Here is a 20,392-nt window from a genome sequence, read left to right as displayed (position 1 = left end):
AATAACGGCTATTAACAATTATCTATTTAGTGTTAATCAGTATTTGTGTTTGTTTGTTTGTTTATTTATTCGATACAATCATTTAACACGGTTATTCGATGAATTTTCTTTAATTTTAATAATTTTTATTTCGTCATTTCATTAAAAGAAATATTTTTGTGGTTGTTAACTCTTTGTTCTCGTTGATGATTTTTTTGGGGGGGAAAAAAATTACTTGGGGCCGCGGAGAGAAAGAGAGAGAGAATATAACACGTCACCGTCTGAACAGAAAAGCGTCGGATTCCTCCGGGTGGTGATGGAGGGGGTAACAGTGAGTGAGAGACAGAGACACGTCGGTCGGTGGGGGGGGAACTTTTCAACCCGGAACGAATGTGCGGCACCTCGGCTGTGGTGGGGGACGCTTATTACAGCCGGACTGAGAGGAGCTGCTGGATCCGCGCTCCGGAGGCGAACCCGAGGCCTCAGGCCCTCAGGCCCCCAGGCTCAGAGCCCCAGGCTCAGGCCCCCAGGCTCAGAGCCCCAGGCTCAGGTCCCAGGCTCAGGCCCCCAGGCTCAGGTCCCAGGCCCCAGGCTCAGACCCCAGGCCACGGCCATGACCGGACAGCCGGATGTGTTTGAGATCAGCGACGCTGAGCTCCTGGAGCTGGATTTGGAGCAGCTGTGCGGCCCGAAGCCCCGGGGCTGTCACACCCAACCGCAGACTGACGGAGGTCTGGGCAACTGTCTTGAGTCAGCGCTTCGAGGCGTCTCAGCGACGTGATCAATAAGGCGCTGCGTCAAATGCATATTAATAATAATAATGCACAGTTCAGCGAAAAAAAACCTTTCTCTCCTCCCCAACCCCTCCTCTCTCCCCTCCCCTCCCAACCCCTCCTCTCCCCCCTCCCCAAGCCCTCCTCTCCCCCTCCCCAAGCCCTCCTCTCCCCCCTCCCCAAGCCCTCCTCTCCCCCCTCCCCAACCCCTCCTCTCTCCCCTCCCCAAGCCCTCTCTCCTCTCTCCCCTCCCAACCCCTCCTCTCTCCCCTCCCAACCCCTCCTCTCCCCCCTCCTAACCCCTCCTCTCCCCCCTCCCCAACCCCTCCTCTCTCCCCTCCCAATCCCTCCTCTCTCCCCTCCCAACCCCTCCTCTCCCCCCTCCCCAACCCCTCCTCTCTCCCCTCCCAATCCCTCCTCTCTCCCCTCCCAACCCCTCCTCTCCCCCCTCCCCAACCCCTCCTCTCTCCCCTCCCAATCCCTCTCCCCCCTCCCAACCCCTCCTCTCCCCCCTCCCCAACCTGCACATAAAAAGTTGTCCTACGCGTAAAATTCTGTTTATTTGCACATACAAATAAATACCCACCAAATGGTGTGTGTGTTGGTATATCTGCCGAGGAGGGGAAGCGTCACTGGATAGGAATTGGGAGATCTGATTTATTTCCTACAAACTCCTCACCTCCACCCAAATCAGTGAACCCAATTGCGATGGCCAATTACGCTGCCTCCCGCACCTGAGACAACAAGAACAACAACAATAAAATTGCATTTAAGATCAGCTAAATCAGTGCAGACTGGGATGCAAACTGACAACGCCTTGCATTTATATAGCGCCTTTCATACAGGATAGCGTCTCCCAACCTGGTCTGGAGTACGGGAGCATTACTGGATCGTTTGGCGTTGCTCTTAACTGTTTAAAATCCAAATGTCATAAGATTATTAAGGACATACAGCACTTTATTCTTTTCATGTTAGATCTCATCTAGTTATAGAAATATAGTTTAGATTTGAAAGTCAGTTATGTTAGAATTCACCATGCAACCTGTTTTTTAGAAAAATGTATGAAGTCTGTATTTCCTAAATTCTCAGGAAAACCTGAACCGAGTGATGAAGACAATGATCGCACACCAGTCAAGTCTGAGCCTTGCTGTAGCAACCAAGAGACAGCTGCACTGACAAGCAGGTAGCTGAGCCGCTGCTGAGTGTATCTGACCTCCACCTTGTAATGCACGGAGGGATTGGCTGACTTTTGACATTAAATAATTAAATATGGATCGAGTTAAATTTGTTTAATGCCAGGTAGGAATGAGAAACTAATGCATGCTTTCACTACCTATAAGGGAATCAATTTTGTTTACTAAAATATGAAGGAAAACTCAGTTGTATTCAAATAAACAGTAAGTTCTTAGTCAATAGTGGGTGTTGCTGTGTTTTGAACTCATTTGGAAATACAGTCGTTGAATTGAAACTCCATATAAAATGATTTATGTAAAATGCACAATTGCTGATCTTAATATTTGCTTATGCTGTGAGGTTGAATTCCTATTATATATTCATTTTTTTTCTGATGCCCTCACACAAATCAATATGAAATAACGGGGTGGGGAAAAACTTGTTTCTTGAACTTTATTTTAACTTTTTTGAACTTTGTCTTATCTTTCCGGATAATGGTAACCTTTGGATTTCTTTGGGAAATCAGCAATATGTTGGAATGTGCAGTGGTCCTGGGAAGTCTTGAGCTTCTCATCTAAGTGACAATTTGCCATGTGAGTGCAGACGGTAGTGTTGATAGGCTGTTTGATTGAGAGAGGGGTTAACTGATATGGGCTGGGAGGTGTTAAAGCTGAGCCTATACACCCTGTCCTCATCTAAGGGGTAAATTCACACTGCCAGCAGCAGGTCATTGCATAATAGTTTGGAGTAAGAATACTGGCTGAAGATATGAAAGCAGAAGAAAGTATGTGAAATTAGTAGTTTTCAGAAGACAGTATCTAAAAGAGGTCAGGCCCAGGATCTTTCAGATCTGTATGGTTCTTTGCTGCATCATGTGGTGCATTTACTGTGCTCATCTGAGACACTTTCTGTAGAAGGAGACCCGATGGTGATGACCAGTGTTAGTCTTTTATGAATTTTCACCTCTGAATGTTTTTGGAATTCTTTGCATGCTTCAGTACTCGAAGAGTTAACTGTGGGATACTCTTCATCATAGGAAGGATGAACATCAATCCATCAATCTGTCACCTGAGCCCGGAGAGGCAAGTGGCCCAAACCCTGACTGCACAGTCGCTAAAAGACAAAAGCAGGACAAACGGACACCAATGGAGAAGTTTGGCCTAACTTACTTGAGTGTGACTCACTTAAGTAGACAGGTGTGGTGTGAGCAGCAAGTGGTTTATGGGATGGAAATGCCGCAGATTGAGAAGCTGCGAGCTGAGCTGCCAATTGTGAAAGCGGGGAGCAGCCTACACCTGGCAAGAGGTGATGCAGCGATTAATTTGTCAGTGAGGCTTGACATGCAACAATTTGTAATGAGATTTGTTATTAAAAATAACTGCCACTAGATCAAGCTAGGACTTGTTCTTGATGGTGTCTGCCTGTTGTGTAGGTACTCCTCAGAAAGGACAAAACAAAAATTTTCCAATCATCGAAGAAGAATTTTCCAGTAGCTTGCTTAGTATGCAATTCAATTCCTAGTTGCACACGATTAGCTTCAATGTTTTTATAGAGTGATTTCCCTTTCCCCATCCCAATGTATTTTGTTTTATGATGCAATAAAGCCGCATTGTTGAATAATGCTGGAGCTGAACTGCCATTTCTCAAAGAAGATCTTTTTCAGACTTCGAACAATCTGCCTAAAGGAATGGATCTCCCATGTTGATCTAGTTTGGTTTGCATGCACGTTGGTTAGTGTGACACTTTATCAAAGCTCTCTAGCGAAGGGTTTATCTGAAGGATGTCTTAATTTATGTCTGATTTGATGCATTGCAGAGTTGGAGGTCCATGACATTGTGGCAGTAAATGTAACAAGCCGGGAAGATAGTTGGGCCATTAAACTTCTTAATCTTCTCTCAGCGATTCAAGTCCTACAGACGGGTATGTAATGGCATGTGCAGAACAGGAATTTGGTTTTCTTCAAAACTCTACAGTTTACATGTAATAAGTGCAATATTATGCATTTTGTCAACACTCTACTTAGCTCCGACCTTCTCCTACCTTACTCCTCCACTTGGCCCCTCTTCTCAGCTAACTCAGGCTTGTTGCAGGTCCTTTGCCCTTTCCTCAGTACCTTCAGTGACCAAGTTCAGTTCCCAAACCCTTAACCTCTGGAACTCTCTCCCTCTATCCCTCCGTCTTGCCGCCCTTTCTGTCTTAAGTTCCATCTCAAATCCTCTTTGGATGTGCCTATGACCACCCCTGCCTTGCTCAACGTCCCAACTTGTAAAGCACTCTGAGATGTTACCTTGTGTGAAGGGCACTATGTAAATGCAAGTCGTAGTTTTTAAGATTATTAAAATAATTTATGGACTAATAAAGTTCCAGGATCAATCCTTGGAATCTTCTCCATTCGCTGACCTCAGCCAAGGAACAATGACAGCATCGCGATTCCATGTCTCCTTTACATTTGGCCTTTGGGTACTAAGTCATGGGGGAAAAAAAGTTATAAAACAGCCCATTTGTTACGCCTTTAATATTATAAATGTCGTTGAGCTGTCCGTGGTATTCTAATGTTGTAATGTGTCTGTCTGTTTAGGGGGGATTGTGCGGGAGATGCCTGTATTTGGAGAGCTGGATGGCTTGTTTCTGGTTGGTATAATCGATGAGCTGCGTTATAATTCCAAGGGCGAACTTGAGCTGTGTGAATTCAAAACACGCAGCCAGCGATCATTCCCAGGTGCAGCCCAGAGGAAAAGCCATCACTTACAGGTAAGAGGGTGGGTAGAAGAGAATGCATAAGATTGGAAACTCCGTGGGCGCAGTACCAAAGGTTATTCATATGGAGCACTAAATTGGTAGTCTCGTTTAGGTATCAATCAGTTTGGCTCAATTGCTACCATTCTTGCCTCTGGATCAAAATGTTATGCGTTCAAGTCCTAAATCGGGACTTGGCATCACAGCCTAGACTGATACTAGTGCAGTAGTAGGGGACGATGACATCTGTTCAGCTGGATGTTAAGGATTCTTTTACACTGTTTGAAAAGAGAAGGGAATTTTCCCCTCCCCACCTCCTAGCCAATGTTCCTCCCGATTAATTCGTTTATGACCTTGCCGGATCTTTGTTATTATCATTTTTATTATAGCGGTCACTGCTTCACAGTATTTTAGTAGTATTTTTCTCAGTAGTATTTGATTTATGTTGTGTTATAATATAATAGGCAATCTTTGGATTTGATATAGCGCCTTATCACGTCATTGAAATGTCTCAAAGCGCTTCACAGAATACACTGTAGTGTATTGACTGTAAGTGTAGTGACTGTATATAATAATAATCCTTGCACTTGATATAGCGCTTTTCACGTCGGGAGGACGTCCCAAAGCGCTTCACAGAACACACTGTAAAGTGAATTGACTGTGTATTTGTGGGCGAACGCGGCAGCCAATTGCGCACAGCAATGTCCCACAAACAGTCGTAGATTGAAAATGACCAATTTATTATTGTTTTTGGTTTTGGAGGGATTATTATTAGGCTCTGTGTGGAGTAAGGAAACTTGCCCAAGGTTTCGCCCTCTGCCTGGAATTGAACTCAGGTCTCTCGCTTGGAAAGCGAGTGCTCTAACCACTGAGCTACAGGACTCCACATAATTTTGTGGACGAAACACGGCAGGCCATTGCGGGCAGCAGCGTCACACAAACAGTCGTGAAATGAGTGGCCAAATTATTATCATCATTTTTTTTTGAAGGGATTATTACCCCAGTTGAGTAACTGAGTTTTTTGTGTGTAAATGTCCGGCCTAACCAATGATTGACAGGCAGCTCTGGTGCCTGACCCTTCATTCTGTCTGGTTAGGAGCCAGCATTGTAGTCTTCAGGCTAGCGAGGTGGATTTGTGTTCATTTCTTTTTGCTTCGAAGCCCTTGTAGAACAATTGCTGGCCAGCCCCACCTCCCACCAGCAAGTGGAATGAATAGAAAGCAGACATTGCCGAATTTGGTGGAGTAAACCTATCACTTTAACACTTTAACTGAATGTTTATTGTCAAGTGACACCGAATGCTTGTCGTTATCAGGTCAGAGTGTACAAATGCCTGTTCGAGGCCATGATCCGAGGTGAGGTGGACAAGGGCATTCTCCTTCGCCATCTCCGCTTACGGACCGAGCAACCCTTTGGCTCAGAGGTTTCTGAGCACGCTGAGAAGATGGGATTCACTGTGCACACGTTTGGTGACCTACTGGATTTGGTGTTGTTGAATCTAACCTACTCGGAGATTCCCCAGATCGACACTCTGATGATAGAATACTGTTACCAGGCCGATAGATCTGCCATTGGAGCGGAGGCGGTGTGCTTCCAGGAGGAATGGCTGCGAAGAGAACTGGCGAATTGCTTCTCCTTCTGGAAGGGGCAGAGGGAAGCCGAGGGGGTGGATATCGAAGAGGCGTGGAAGTGCTGCTCGTGTGACTTTGTTGACATCTGCGACTGGAGGCAGAGAAAAGCCGAAGAATTAACACAAAAATATAAAGCAATTCAAAGCAGAGGCAGACCTAAGTTACATTAAACATGCGTTTCTTCTATAGTTTCTCCTTGCAAGAAAGTCTAATCTTGATTAAAGCTACTGGAAATTCTCAGAAGAGCGGTTTTAAGTTGAGAGAAGCTCTTTTTATTGCCTAAACAGACTTCATCAGAATTATTTTTTAAGTTGCAGGCATTACGATAAACTACAAGTTTGATCACTACTTCACAATGCAATAATAATAATAATAATTAATGCAGCACCTTATAACGTCGTTGAGACATCGCAAACCACTTTGCAGGCTTTCGCAGTGAAATGTAGTGAATGTATACTTGAAGGCAAACTGAGTTTTATATCCCATACAGGACAATTAATGGACATCTCAACATGGGAATATTGGATTGAATGGAATTACTGAGCTACAGCGTCAATCCTTGTATGCTTTAATTGGACATATTGCAAAATCTACGTCAATTTTCAGTTGAATGTATGTGGAATGTGTTTTAGAAGAATGTTTAAAAGGTCCTTCCAGTCAAAGTAGTAGTGCTATGTATGTATTCACATTGGGCACTAGCGCTTAATTCTATGGCACTGAGGAACCAGAGTACAATATCCTGCGTTCTGCTAATTTTCCAATCCCAGCTGACTCACAGGGGAAGGGACATTTGAGTTGTGGGTCTACTATCCTGTGTCTTTAGAATAGGTTTGAAAGGTGGTCACCTGCTGGAATAAACAATAAAGTGGAGAGAAAATCCATCCTGGTCTAGATTTGCTTTTTAATGTAGCATTTCAGAGCATCCAGAATCTGGCAATACAGCCTTAATTTTGAAACTGGTTTTCTGTAAGTTTTTTTAAAAGAATTCCCCCCAAAAAAAAAACTTCAAAGTTGAGACCGAATATTCAATAATTCGCCAAATTCTGGACCGCCTAAGACGCAATGCAGTGAATCTAGACACAGGTGGAATTTCCCCCGGAAGCATCTATTAGTAAAAAAAAACCTTTTCTATTTTTAAAGCATTGAGCAATTTTTTTAATAAAGTTAACATTAATCCATGTGAAACAATTTTAACCACTCTATACACTACCTTTCTTTGATGTATTATGTTAAAATTATTTTAATGTCATTTTAAAGGAAAATGTCGATGTGTTTTATATTTATTTTCAATAAATAAAACTTGTGTTCTCTTGTGATTTAGGTACAAAGTGAGTGCTCATTTGAAGCGCAGACTCCCGTTCACAAAAGTATTTTAAAAACACACACGCAAAGTCGTTTGATGTGTCAATAAGGACCCTTTGAGATCTTATTGCAAAGTTCTGCACTTTTGTAATATTGCAGACAGACTGAACTGAAATGCAGCAGCCAATTACACACAGCAGTGTCCCACAAACAGTCGTGGATTGAGTGACCAAATTATTTTTTTTGAAGGAATTATTGATGGGCTGAGTGCTGAGTCATTTTCCAAGAAAAATACATTACAAATTTACATTTGTATAGCGCCTTTCACATTGGGAGGTATCAGTCAGTATTTTTAGTGCAAGCGAAATTCTGGTGGACCAACAAATGCCTTGTTATAGACTGCAATGCCCTGAAGCCACTGACACTTGACATTGGCAAATATCTAATCCGTTGGCTGGTTCAAAAGATCGGTTCAGATAAAGAAAGCTGGCTCAACAACACCAACAACAACTTTAATAATAATAATAAATTGGTCACTCAATCCACAGTTGTTCGTGGGACACCTTGTGCGCAATTGGCTGCTGTGTTTTGCCCACAAAATATACCGTCAATTCACTTCACAGTACATCCCGTGAAGCGCTTTGAGACGTCTTGAAGACGTGATAAGGCGCTACATCAAACGCAAGGATTAGTATTATTATTTTATTATTATTAAGCTCTTCAGTCCGGTCGATCTCAATCCTTCCAAAATGCCAACCCTTGAATTCTCTGCCAGGTTATAATAAATAATCCTTGCCTTTGATATGGTGCTTTTCACGCCTTCTTAGATGTCGCAAAGTTAACGTCTTGAAGTTAAAGTGGAGTGGAGTCCTGTAGCTCAATGGTTAGAGCACTCGCTTTGCAAGTGAGAGACCTGAGTTTAATTCCAGGCAGAGGGCGAAACCTTGGGCAAGTTTCCTTACTCCACACAGAGCCTAATAATAATCCCTCCAAAAACCAAAAACAATAATAAATTGATCGTTTTCAATCTACGACTGTTTGTGGGACATTGCTGTGCGCAATTGGCTGCCGCGTTCGCCCACAAATATACAGTCAATTCACTTTACAGTGTGTTCTGTGAAGCGCTTTGGGACGTCCTCCCGACGTGAAAAGCGCTATATCAAATGCGAGGATTATTATTATTATTATTATTAAAGTTAACTTAGGTAGAACTCGCACTGGCACAGTCATTCTTTGCTTATTCAGTCCAATACCTTCTCTGCCAACTGCGCATTCCAAAGGTCCCAGAAAACCTCATGCAGTCAGTGAGTGGTGATAAAAGGCAGTTTTTTAATAATTTTTATAATTTATAATAATTTAATAATTTTTTATCATTTAATAATTTTATAAAGGAGGTTTTTCCTTGACTCAATCCCACCCTGCTCACTATTGAGATGAGTTTTGAGGTCAAGATCCCCACTCAACGTTACCCACCCACACACCCAGAGTAGGATGTCTGTCTGGTTGCACAATTGGTTTCGTTTCTCTCTATCTCTCTCTGCAGGCCGAATTAATAAAACAGAAACTTCCTGAAACTGAAAGCACAGCCAGACACGACCAGGGTTCAGTGGATGGATCCAGCTTTGCTGAGAAAATAAGGATCCACAATGATTCTTGCCACCTTGCTCCTGCACCTGTGGATCCTGTGCTCAGGTAAGGGCTAACAGAAGTCTCAATGCCTTTGGGGTTTTTGTTTTTGTGTAGCTTGTCCTTTGATCCTTGTGTGTTGAAGCTGGCTGGCCTCAAGCAACTCCGAATTCACAAACGAAACTGCTTCCCATCAAACTTTTTTTTTAATCACCCAAGAATAAAAGTGAATGTGGATTTTGATATGCATTCAGCTCTTTTTTTTTAATATAAAAGAAATCCAGTTGACTAGAGCAGGAGATGACAAACAATAATGCACCCTATTAAAGTGTACACCATTTTATATATATATATATATATATATATATAATGCATTTGGTAATAGGATTGTCAGTTGTTACAACTGATTGTCAAAACATCTTAAAGTGCTTTTACTGTAAAGTCTGGTCACTGGCTATCGGGAGGTAAACACAACAGTCAGTTTGCACACAGCAATATCCCACAAACAGCCCTGAAGTGAATGAGCAATATTGTTTCGGGGGATTGTTGGCCTGGACTCTGGGAGAAACTTACTTCCTCTTTCCTCTTTTCGCTTACCACGATGGGATCTTCAACACCTGCCCAAACAGGCAGGCGGGACCTCGGGTCACCCTCCAAAAAAATAGCAGATGAGCAATCCAACATTGCTTTCGCCCGCAAAATGCAGTCAGTCCACTGTACAATATAATAATAATCCTTGCATTTGATGTAACGCCTTATCACGTCTTCAAGATGTCTCAAAGCGCTTCACAGAATACTCCGCGGAACGCTTTGAGACGCCTGAACGACGTGATAAGGCGCTATATCAAATGCAAGGATTATTGTTGTTAATATACTCGGTGTTTGGTGTTCGGCAATATGTCGTTGTGTTATTGATGAGCGCGCCAGTGGACGTGGTCTGACTCGGGCCTTGTTCAAGACTCCGCATCTCCTCCGTGTTTAGGATCTGCACGTGCTCATAATGGACGGCAGAGAAGTGGGACTGCACCTTTATGGAAGAGAGTTCCAACGACAGAACTATGTTTGCCCCACAAATCATCCGGAGGAAGGCCTTCCTGGTGTTTGGCGATATGGGGGCAGAGGATTTACAGCAAGAAAAAGCCATCACCTTCAATGTTAAAGGTACGGCCAGCGGATTAAATACACGCTCCACTAATATTCTCTGTTAAAAAAAAATATGTCCTAAGGACCTCTGGTGCGCTGTATTTAACCACATGTACTGTTTGTCTACAAATAGAGTCACTACACTTAACAGTAAGGGCTTTGAGGTACTTTGATGACGTGATAAGATGTTTATATCGAATGATTATATTATCGAGTTATTATAATAAATCCAAGCCTTGCCCATTGCAACACTAATAATAATCCTTGCATTTGATATGGTTTTATAATTTATAATTTTATAATTTATAATTATGAAATTATCACGTCATTGAGAGACGTCTCAAAGCGCTTCACAGAATATAATATAAAGTGGATTGACTATCTTGTGGGCGAAACACGGCAGCCAATTGCGCACAGCAGCGTCCCACAAACAGTTGTGGATTGAGTAACCGATTTTTTTTCGAGGCATTATTAACCCTGGAAAGCGATCCGCTTAATAAAGCGATCCGTTTTCCAGGGATAATAACTAAAAGCAGCAAACGGCTGCTTTTGGCTGCAGATTGTTCTGTCCAGAACCCTCCTCACTCTCCGTGCCTTGCGAATCCGGGTTGTCTTATGTCGATCCAATAAGCGGGTGGATCTTTGCCTTGTGTTTGCAGAGTCCTTGCTAGACATATTCCGGTACGTGGAAGGAGAAGCCAGCAAGCTGGACTGCGAAATCAAACGATATTCGACTCACGGCATTCACGTGCCGTGGCCTGAGCAGGATAAGGAGCTCGATAGAGATCTACTCAATCGCTGGTTCACAGTGACCATAAAACACACCGAAGACAAGTTCACCACCACCAGCTTCTTGAGGAAGGTGCCAGCACCAGACAGCCAACAGGCAGCTGATCATGGAACGAAAGAGGACGATGAGAATTCAACAATTGGTGACACAGACACGCTGCTGGTTAAAGGTAATGTTCACAAGCAGCTAAGGAGCTCGCAAGAGGGATGTGTGATTTGTTTGTGCGCGCGGAGGGGGTGGGTGGGGGGTGTCGGGGTGGTGTGGTTGTTGACATGATAATAATAATCCTTGCGTTTGATATACAACAACAACAACAAGATTCCATTTATAAAGCGCCTTTCACGTCAGGAGGACGTCCCAAGGCGCTGCACAGTTGGGTCATGACCCGAGCAGGGGGGAAATGGTCAGGGTGAGGGGAGGGAAGGGAGGGAGCGAGGAGGGGGGAAATGGTGAGGGGAGGGAAGGGAGGGAGCGAGGAGGGGGGAAATGGTCAGGGTGAGGGGAGGGAAGGGAGGGAGCGAGGAGGGGGAAGAGAGTCGAGAGGGGAGCTGAAGGCACGGTCAAAGAGGCGGTATAGCGCCTCATCACGCCTTTGAGACGTTTCAAAGCGCTTCACAAAACACACGGTAAAGTAGAGATTCACTGCGTATTGTGTGGGTGAAACGCGGCAGCCAATTGCGCGCAGCAGTGTCACACAAACAGCAGTGGATTGAGTGACCAATTATTATTATTTTTTAAATACTTTTTTTAAAAGGGATTATTAGCCCCAGAAATGCGATCTGCCAGTCAACTAACAACCTGGTTCCTACTTACCGCTAGGCAAACAGAGGCGTGTGGAGTAAGGAAACTTACCTAAGGTTTTGCTCTGCCCGGGGATCGAACCAGGGTCCTCTATAATAATAATAATAATCCTTGCATTTGATATAGCGCTTTTCACGTCGGGAGGACGTCCCAAAGCGCTTCACAGAACACACTGTAAAGTGAATTGACTGTATATTTGTGGGCGAACGCGGCAGCCAATTGCGCACAGCAATGTCCCACAAACAGTCATGGATTGAAAATGACCAATTTATTATTGTTTTGGTTTTGGAGGGATTATTATTAGGCTCTGTGTGGAGTAAGGAAACTTGCCCAAGGTTTCGCCCTCTGCCTGGAATTGAACTCAGGTCTCTAGCTTGCAAAGCGAGTGCTCAACCACTGAGCTACAGGACTCCACAAATTTATCTTGCGAGGCGAGTGCGCTGACCGCAATGCTACGAGACGCCGATGCGTGGCGATGAGTTTAAGAGAAGTAATTGTATATTTTTGAAAAAAAAGTATATCATAAGAAAATAATAATTTGTTCACTTCAATCCACGACTGTTTGTGGGGACGCGGCTGTGCGCAATCGGCTGCCGCGTTTGGCCCACAAAATATACAGTCAATTCGCTTTGCAGTACATTCTGTGAAGCGCTTTGAGACGTCTCGAAGACGTGATAAGGTTCTGTATCAAATGCAAGGATTATTATTATTATATCTGAGCCCCACGATGAAGCAGCGAGAATGTTTTCAATCCCACTTACGTTGGAAGACGCCCATTGCTCTTTTTTTGAACCCGCCAGTGGTCTACATTGTCCGCACAAGCACCCCGTTGATCCGAGCCAAGCTCAAGCAAGACGTGGTGCTGGACTGCAGCTACAATATTGACCACAACGCCGACGTCATCATAGAATGGCGGCACGAGCACGAGAGAAAGAAGACAAAGCTGTTCTCCTACAACGGGCGACACCGCCAGGTCGAGCACCTGGAGAAGGGGGTCGTGGCCTTCGAGGAGCAGATCAGGAACGGGAACGCTTCGATCCGCATCCAGAACTTGGCCGTCAAAGACGAGGGCACCTACATCTGCTCCGTCTACGTCCCCCCGCTCTTCGGCATGAGCATCGTCCTCTTGGAGATCATGGGTAAGATAACCTGCCTTAAAACAATTTAAGAGTTGGCTCTTGCCTACCTACAACAACAACAAGTTACACTTACACATCGCATTCCACGTCAAAAGGACGTCCCAAGGCGCTAGACAGTCAGGATCCACACCCAAACTGGTGGCTGGGATCAGGAGGGTGGAGGGTGTAGGGGGTGTTCGAAAACACGGAGTATTAGTCACCAACACGAAAAACACGTAGCGGGCGAGTCAATCGATGGCCTGTCAAACGTAAGGTTCATTTTGGAGTAGCGGTTAGAAAATAAACCTTACAAAATAAAAACGAACCCTCTCAACGGTTTCCCGGCAGAGTCGCCCATCGTGCAGATGAACACCGAGCCGCTCGAGCTGATGGCCGGTGAGGAGCAGAAGCTGACGTGCGAGATGGCCCGTTACTACCCTCTGGATGTGTCTGTGAGGTGGCTGCGGCAGTGGGAAGGGCAACGCACGCTGCCCGATTACCTGGACAACGTGGTCTTCTCGCCCCACAAGAGGAACGCGGACGGCACCTTCAACCTGACCAGCTTCCTGAGGTTCCGTGCGTCGCTCAAGGACAGCGGGGCTCTGTACACGTGTCGCGTCGACCACCTCAGCCTCACGAAAACCATCAAACGCTCGGTCTCCGTCAAAGTGAAACGTAAGCAACCGGCACAGGTGGGGTGTGGTATGTTGTGGTGGGATATGGCTGGGTGGATATGATGGGGTATGTTGGGGTGGGGTGGGATGGAGTGGGGTGTGGTGGGGTGGGTGTGGTGGGGTGGGGTGGGGTGGAGTGTGGTGTGGTGGGATGGTGAAATAGAGAGGTGAAGTTTGTGAGTCATTAGAAATGTATAATAAACAGCTCCAGGCTCAGGAAGCGGAGGGAGTGTTGATGCTATTTTTTTTCGATCAATAGTTTGATCGAATCTCAAATCTCAAAACCCGAGCCTTTGACTCCACGGCTGCGGAGCTCAAATTGCCCACAAAACGCACGGGTTCCGGCACTGCGGTCACTGCACTTTACGGTCTGTCCTGTGCGAAGCGCTCTGGGACGAAGGATGTTATCCCGAGCATAAGGATTAGTATAAGTGCCGCACCGGTAATCCACGCAGACACTGCAGTCACTGCAGCATTATTGGAGGTGACGAAATTTTATTTGAAACATTAATGTCCCCTTCCCCCCTCCCCCTCACGGGACGCTGAAAATCTTGTGGGAAGATCCTCTTACTCTGCAGTGAATAAAGGCACCTCCAGGTGCAGCACAAGTCACACAGGCAGGAGAGCCCAGTTACACATTGTTCGACTACAGTTGGCTTCAGCTCCGTTTGGGATGTGGTGTAGAAAATCAGCCCAGTGTTTCCGCTCCTGGCAGCTATTCACATGGCAGAAAGTTTTCCACTTCTTTTAATGTCCATTTCATGAGTAGTTCTCATTAAAGGTGAATGGAGCAGAAATAACCCCCAGAGAACGATTGCGATTTAAATGGTCTCGTTCAGATGATTGGTCACCTACGTATTACCCAGTCACTGCACTTTAGAGTAAATCCTGCGAAGCACTTTGACGCATGAAAAGCGAGGGTTATTATTGATATTCTTATTGCGTACATCCCATTTTAAAAGCGTGCAGTTATTAAAGTGAATAATAAGCCTTGCATTTGGAAAACATTTATCTTAATTCGCCGTTGTTGACAATTTGCCATTAAACGTTACAGCTCAACCTCCAGGCTTAGCAGTTTTTCTCATCGGGTTCTGCGTCATCGTCCTCTTAGCTGTCCTCATCGGCCTGTTGTGCTACTTGAGCAAAAGTGAGTATCGATCGGCACATAGATAAGATTGGAGCAAGATTGGGATGAAATAAACAGGGAGAAATTATTTCCCCTGGTCGGTGAATCGGAAGCCAGAGATTTAGGTGAAAAGAGGAAAGGGAGAGGTTAGAAGGATATTTTTTAACACAAAGAGTGGTTAGGTTGTGAGGTTTCAGGTGAATCACTGGTAGCTTTAAAGAGGGACTTAGATAAGCACCTGCAAAAGAGAAACATGAAAGGATGTGGGAAAGGCATGAGAATTGGACTGAACAGGTAGATCTTACAGAGAATCATCACTGGGTCAAATGGTCGCTGTTCTGTGCTGTAAATTTCTATGGTTTCACATTGATAATTAGCCTTGATCTGGACTCGCCGTGTTGTGGCCTGTTTTGAAGGCTTAGCATCAACTCAGTTTTCCGCCATTTACTACAGCAGCTGTTTTGTTGCACGTCCAGAACGAGAGGAAATAGGCAATTTCTCGAAAATATGGAAACTTCCAGACTTAACCACCGTTTTATTTGGATGGGAAAAAACTTACCTTAAAAGTTCCTAGCCACAAACTCGAATACATATGTTGCAGCAAATGACTTGGAGACAGCGTCCCACTAAGGATCACGGCCGGCTAAAGCAACTTCACCTGCACCGCGCCGTGAATGAAAAGATCATAGAGTCATAGAATTATACAGCACAGAAGGAGGCCATTCGGCCCATCGTGTCTGTGCCGGTAAGGTGTACCAGTACCAGGACAGTGCATCGTGACCTTCCACTTACCGCAGGACGCAATTGCGCTGATATGAACTTTTGACGATTCTCTTTATCTTTTTCCTTCGCAGGCTGGGAAAGAAACAAGGTAAAAACGAAAGCCCTTTTTCACTTTACTCACCTATCTCGTGATACTTGTGTAGGTCAGTAAGCGCTTATCGCTCACACGTGTCTGTAATCACAGTGATGGATCATTGGTGGAATCCCAAACAACCCGGAACAGTGTCTTCCCCAACCATTCTCGTGGTGAAATGTAATCTTGGCTGTTACTCCGGTGCAGCGCTGGTGGGAGTGTCTCATTGTCTGTGCTATGGATGAGACGTTAAAACAGGTCCAAACCTGTGCCTGTGAAACGGTTTCAGTTGTGTTTCAGATTACTTTTAGGATTTTTATTATCAGGGATTATTATGTTATTTATTTAAGCTTGCCCACGCAACAGTCACTTTACTCAGAGGTAATTACCCGCAGACGAGACGGTGAGACGTTTCAATATGATTTCTTTCTGAACAGAAACTCAAAATAATGCTCCATGTATTATTTATTCTCTTTTCAACAGAAGAAGCCGTACTAAAGCATCGGGCAAGACTCAGGGTGAGTGTATGGAAGAGCTCTGGGCAATGAATGTGGTTTCGCTTTATACTGATCGTGAAACTGACTGATGAGACTGATACCAGACCAGCCAAAGTCACAGGTCAAATGTGAGACAGTATTTACCTGGGTGATGAGCGGAAGCAAGAGGGAGGTGACCATAGCTGCTGTTGAAGGGGGTTGGGTTTAAGCGCTCCGGGACACTGCCCTGCTTGAAGGGCGCTATATAAATGCAAATTGTTGTTGTTTTGAGGCAGTGTTTAAAAGACAGATAGAGGTTGGGAGTTCCAGAGAATAGGGTACACATGTAAAGTAGGCTCATTCATTCATATTGTGTCAGCTGGTTTCAAACAAGTTGGCCGACAAAACACACTTTACAGTGTGTCCTGTGAAGTGCGTTGACGTGAAAGGCGCTGTGTTAAATGCCGGATTTATTATCATTGTTATTTTATGTGAATGAAATGACCATTGCCTCAAGGTGACTGAGATCAACAGGACTCAAACTCTCCTTCTCTTTGTCTTCTTATCAGCTGTGGCCGAGCTGAGACAGCAGGAACACTATTTGTTGCTTCGTGATGTGTTTCCCCTCTCCCCAATCAAAGGACGTTAATTCCTAACGAGACTTAAGTCACAAGAGCGAAGGCCTCAAACTACGTTAAAGCAGTCGGATTGGCGACTGGGACAACATTGACGTCAGAGTCTCAGGATGAACGTGAAAATGATTTCACTGAACTTTTTCAAAGCATAGTTCTCTGGACTCGGACGCGCAGGGCCCACAAGATCACAGAATTTCTTATTGTGACGTTTATATAGTTTCGGCCACAAAATACACAGTCAATCAGTTTACAGTATATTCTGTGAAGCCCTTTGAGACGCCTCGAAGATGTGAAAAGGCGCTGTATCAAATGCAAGGATTATTATATCCAGATGGTGGGGGAATGAACAGAGTTAGTGTGGAAGCAAATCGTGAGAAAAGTACATGATATATTTTCACTATTTCTCCCCGGACCCAAATGCTTATAAAATATTAATCTCTTTCTCCCCCTCCCCTCCCCTCCCATCCCACTCACCAAATCCTGATAACTCGCATTCTTCCAGAGCTCTTTTGAACCTGGGTGATGGGTTTCCGCACGTGGATGACCAAAAATGAAACGTTATTAAAACACAATCGTCGTGTGCCTCGGGCGGGGTGAGAGAGTTTGTCCATATCAAGGATTTTTTTCTCTCTCTCTCTCTCTCTGGGGGTAAGTGAAGTTGAAATTAAAAAAAGTACATATATTTCCTCCTCTCTTTGCCCTCCCCTCCACCCCCCCCACCTAAATTTTAAGTGATCATTTTTATTAAAAAAATAAATTGTCGAAAATAAATTAATTTATAAAATAAATGATATAAAAAAAATACTTTTCAGGGGCAGTGTTGTGGGTCCCGCTCGGTGTCAGGTTGATACAAAGGCCAGCTATGTGTGTGTGTGTGTGTGTGTGTGTTCAGTCAGTGGTTTTCTCCTGTCCGGGCCAAGGTATGGAGTCCTGTAGCTCAGTGGTTAGAGCACTCGCTTTGCAAGCGAGAGACCTGAGTTCAATTCCAGGCAGAGGGCGAAACCTTGGGCAAGTTTCCTTACTCCACACAGAGCCTAATAATAATCCCTCCAAAAAGCAAAACAATAATAAATTGGTCATTTTCAATCTACGGTTTGTGGGACATTGCTGTGCGCAATTGGCTGCCGCGTTCGCCCACAAATATACAGTCAATTCACTTTACAGTATGTTCTGTGAAGCGCTTTGGGACGTCCTCCCGACGTGAAAAGCGCTATATCAAATGCAAGGATTATTATTATTTATTATTATTATAAGGTATCGATTGAATGGCTGGAAAATGATGCTATTGGTGTGACAGCAGGTACTCTTGGGAGTTGAAGATGGTTGTGGCAAACACAGCAGATGCCACCAGGGGACAGGCTCTCTGTCTACGAATGTTGATGTGGCCTTTACCCAACCTTTGTTCATTGCAATGTCGCCAAGTGGTCAAACCCAGTCAATAAATACACGCATTGTTCAAGCCCTCACTGAGTTGCTCCCGTATCTTTTAATCTGCATTCCCAACTCACGACAACACACTCTCCATTGAAACCATCGGCTGACTCGAGTTCTCACTCAAGGGCAACCACTTCATCACAGTCACTAAAATTAGCGTTTCATACTTCATCAGTAAACTTTACAGTAAATTTTGCCGCTTGCTATGTGTTTGCGTGTATATGTTATATTAAATATCCCATGGCACTATTCGGGAAGAGAAGAGAGTTTTTCCCGGTGTCCTGGCCAACAATTCCCCCGAATAAAATTGGTCCCTTCACTTCATGACTGCTGGGTTCACCTACAAAATACAATCACTACCCTTTACAATAAAACCTGTGAAGCGCTTTGATGTTCTCCCAAAGTGAGTGGCGCTGTATCAAATGCAGTAATTATTAAAATAGATGATTTTCTCAATCGGACGCACCACCTTAGTGAAATAAAACTGCATTAGTACCTGCCCACCTCACTGTAAAAGTAGTTAAAAGCCCCCCCCAAAATACAAGTGGATTCACTGTCATTTTTGGTTTTGAACCCCAGATCTTTGTCACTAATAGGCCGGAGTGAGGCGACTTCAAATACGTTACTACAAAAGGGGAAACCCACTTGGCTATAAAAGTGGAGCTCGGATTGTGATCGCACCTCGGTTTCAGGTTCAGTAGGTCAAACGGGAAGCCCAGGATCTCGCCCGTTTTGCAAGTCACAATCGGCTACTTGGGTTGCACATAATCTCCACATTGAAGCAGCGAGTGGCGTGCAACAGGAGGAGAGGAGGCGTGCAATCGGTAAAGATAATTCGCTCACTCCTTCCGACCGAGTGTGTCGGATTACACGCCGCCCCCGCACGACAAAACAGAATGACATTCGCACGGCGCCTTTCACGGCGGGAGGACGTCCCAAGGCGCCGTTGGACAGTCAGGGATTTGCGTAGTCTCCTTGAGGAGACTCGGGTGGCAACCCACAAAGGAAAGGTGAAAAGATATTTTTGTGAACAAGAGTTGCTCCCCCCTCTATTCCTTGCCTCTCCGTAAACTTTACGACCCAGTTCTTTAAGTTGGCCGAGGCACAATAGACTCAGATCATTCAGCTCTGCTCCCAACCCCATGATGCCTCGTAATATTTGCGACCAGGATAGCAAGTTCACCCTCCGCTTTAAGTTGGCCGAGTGTAGAATATACTCGGGACCTTCAGTCCTGCGTGTTGCCGTCCCTCTTTAATGCCGCTCTGTAATGTTTTAGGATCCAGTGGTAAACTCGTCTTCCCCTTTTAAGTGGGTTGAATACACAATGGTTAATGTCGAAGCAGAAATAGCCTCAAATAAAAGACAACTCAATTCTCAAAATCATTTTGACACAAAATACCACATTTATTATTCTGTTGCGTTACACTCACACACACACACAAAAAAAGACAGGACAGGAAAACCAAATGTACAAATGAGTTATTTTTTTTTCTGTTTTAAAACAACACGACGACGAAAGAAATTTGCCAAAGTAGCAATAAATTAAATGTACAGTATTTACAGCTGCAGACAGTCCAGGCAGCTTCATAAAGCTATGCTGCGGCTCAAATAGTACTCCCACTTGCCACGGGTCAGTCACATTCATGTCCAGCAATCTCAACAACTGATGGCTATAGACGCTTTATACGTCCGTTCAGCTCAATAATTCAGCCTTCTGCATTCTATGTTACACTTCCAAGGAAGTTCTGAAGGTGAATACTATTGACGTGTGAGGAACAGTCACTTTGTTTTTCTTTAAAGCGTGAGGTCTTATATTTAAAGAAGGCGCAACAAACTTTGGCGCTTTCACTCCCCTTTAACTCACGATTGGCACAAAAGCTGTGTGCAAATAGTGCTTTTTTTTCAAAATAAAAACAAGCCTTTTGGGCGGATTAAGGTGAAAGATGGAGGTGTTTAGTGTCAGCAACGAATGCACTTTCACGTTAAAGGTACATTGTGAGTTAGGTTCGGTGGTGATTTAATTTAAGACCCTTCTTATCAGCTCTCCTCATTCAATGAGTATCTCCTCACCCACCCCCCCATCGTATAACCATGCATTTTCCACATCAACCTTCTGTT

General features: G+C 44.5%; 2 protein-coding genes across 2 annotated transcripts; both read left to right on the top strand.

Annotated features, from left to right (window-relative positions):
• Positions 1 to 567: 567 nt before the first annotated feature.
• LOC103183315 (exonuclease V) lies at positions 568 to 7,602 on the top strand. The gene is made up of 6 exons (XM_042338868.1): positions 568 to 710; positions 1,842 to 1,935; positions 2,962 to 3,230; positions 3,741 to 3,845; positions 4,504 to 4,676; positions 5,977 to 7,602. Exons 1-6 carry the CDS (start codon positions 593 to 595, stop codon positions 6,460 to 6,462), a joined length of 1,245 nt encoding a protein of 414 aa, XP_042194802.1. The 5' UTR covers positions 568 to 592; the 3' UTR covers positions 6,463 to 7,602.
• Positions 7,603 to 10,206: 2,604 nt separating this feature from the next.
• On the top strand, positions 10,207 to 17,105 carry dhrs13b.2 (dehydrogenase/reductase (SDR family) member 13b.2). The gene is made up of 8 exons (XM_007900727.2): positions 10,207 to 10,381; positions 11,023 to 11,322; positions 12,755 to 13,093; positions 13,421 to 13,747; positions 14,801 to 14,893; positions 15,727 to 15,743; positions 16,212 to 16,246; positions 16,774 to 17,105. Exons 1-7 carry the CDS (start codon positions 10,252 to 10,254, stop codon positions 16,224 to 16,226), a joined length of 1,221 nt encoding a protein of 406 aa, XP_007898918.2. The 5' UTR covers positions 10,207 to 10,251; the 3' UTR covers positions 16,227 to 16,246; positions 16,774 to 17,105.
• Positions 17,106 to 20,392: the final 3,287 nt, after the last annotated feature.

The sequence above is a fragment of the Callorhinchus milii genome, unplaced genomic scaffold, assembly GCF_018977255.1.
Source record: "Callorhinchus milii isolate IMCB2004 unplaced genomic scaffold, IMCB_Cmil_1.0 Scaffold10, whole genome shotgun sequence".
NCBI classification, from domain to species: Eukaryota; Metazoa; Chordata; class Chondrichthyes; order Chimaeriformes; family Callorhinchidae; genus Callorhinchus; species Callorhinchus milii.
Note: the sequence above shows the minus strand (reverse complement) of the source record. Positions and strands in the feature narration are given on the sequence as shown.

Coding starts and splice junctions, on each gene's coding strand:
- dhrs13b.2 (XM_007900727.2), top strand. CDS start 10,252: ATGGAAGAGAGTTCCAACGACAGAACTATGTTTGCCCCACAAATCATC. Junction 13,094..13,420: donor CGTCCTCTTGGAGATCATGG/GTAAGATAACCT, acceptor GTTTCCCGGCAG/AGTCGCCCATCGTGCAGATG. Junction 13,748..14,800: donor GGTCTCCGTCAAAGTGAAAC/GTAAGCAACCGG, acceptor TAAACGTTACAG/CTCAACCTCCAGGCTTAGCA.
- LOC103183315 (XM_042338868.1), top strand. CDS start 593: ATGACCGGACAGCCGGATGTGTTTGAGATCAGCGACGCTGAGCTCCTG. Junction 3,231..3,740: donor CAGCCTACACCTGGCAAGAG/GTGATGCAGCGA, acceptor GATGCATTGCAG/AGTTGGAGGTCCATGACATT. Junction 3,846..4,503: donor GATTCAAGTCCTACAGACGG/GTATGTAATGGC, acceptor CTGTCTGTTTAG/GGGGGATTGTGCGGGAGATG.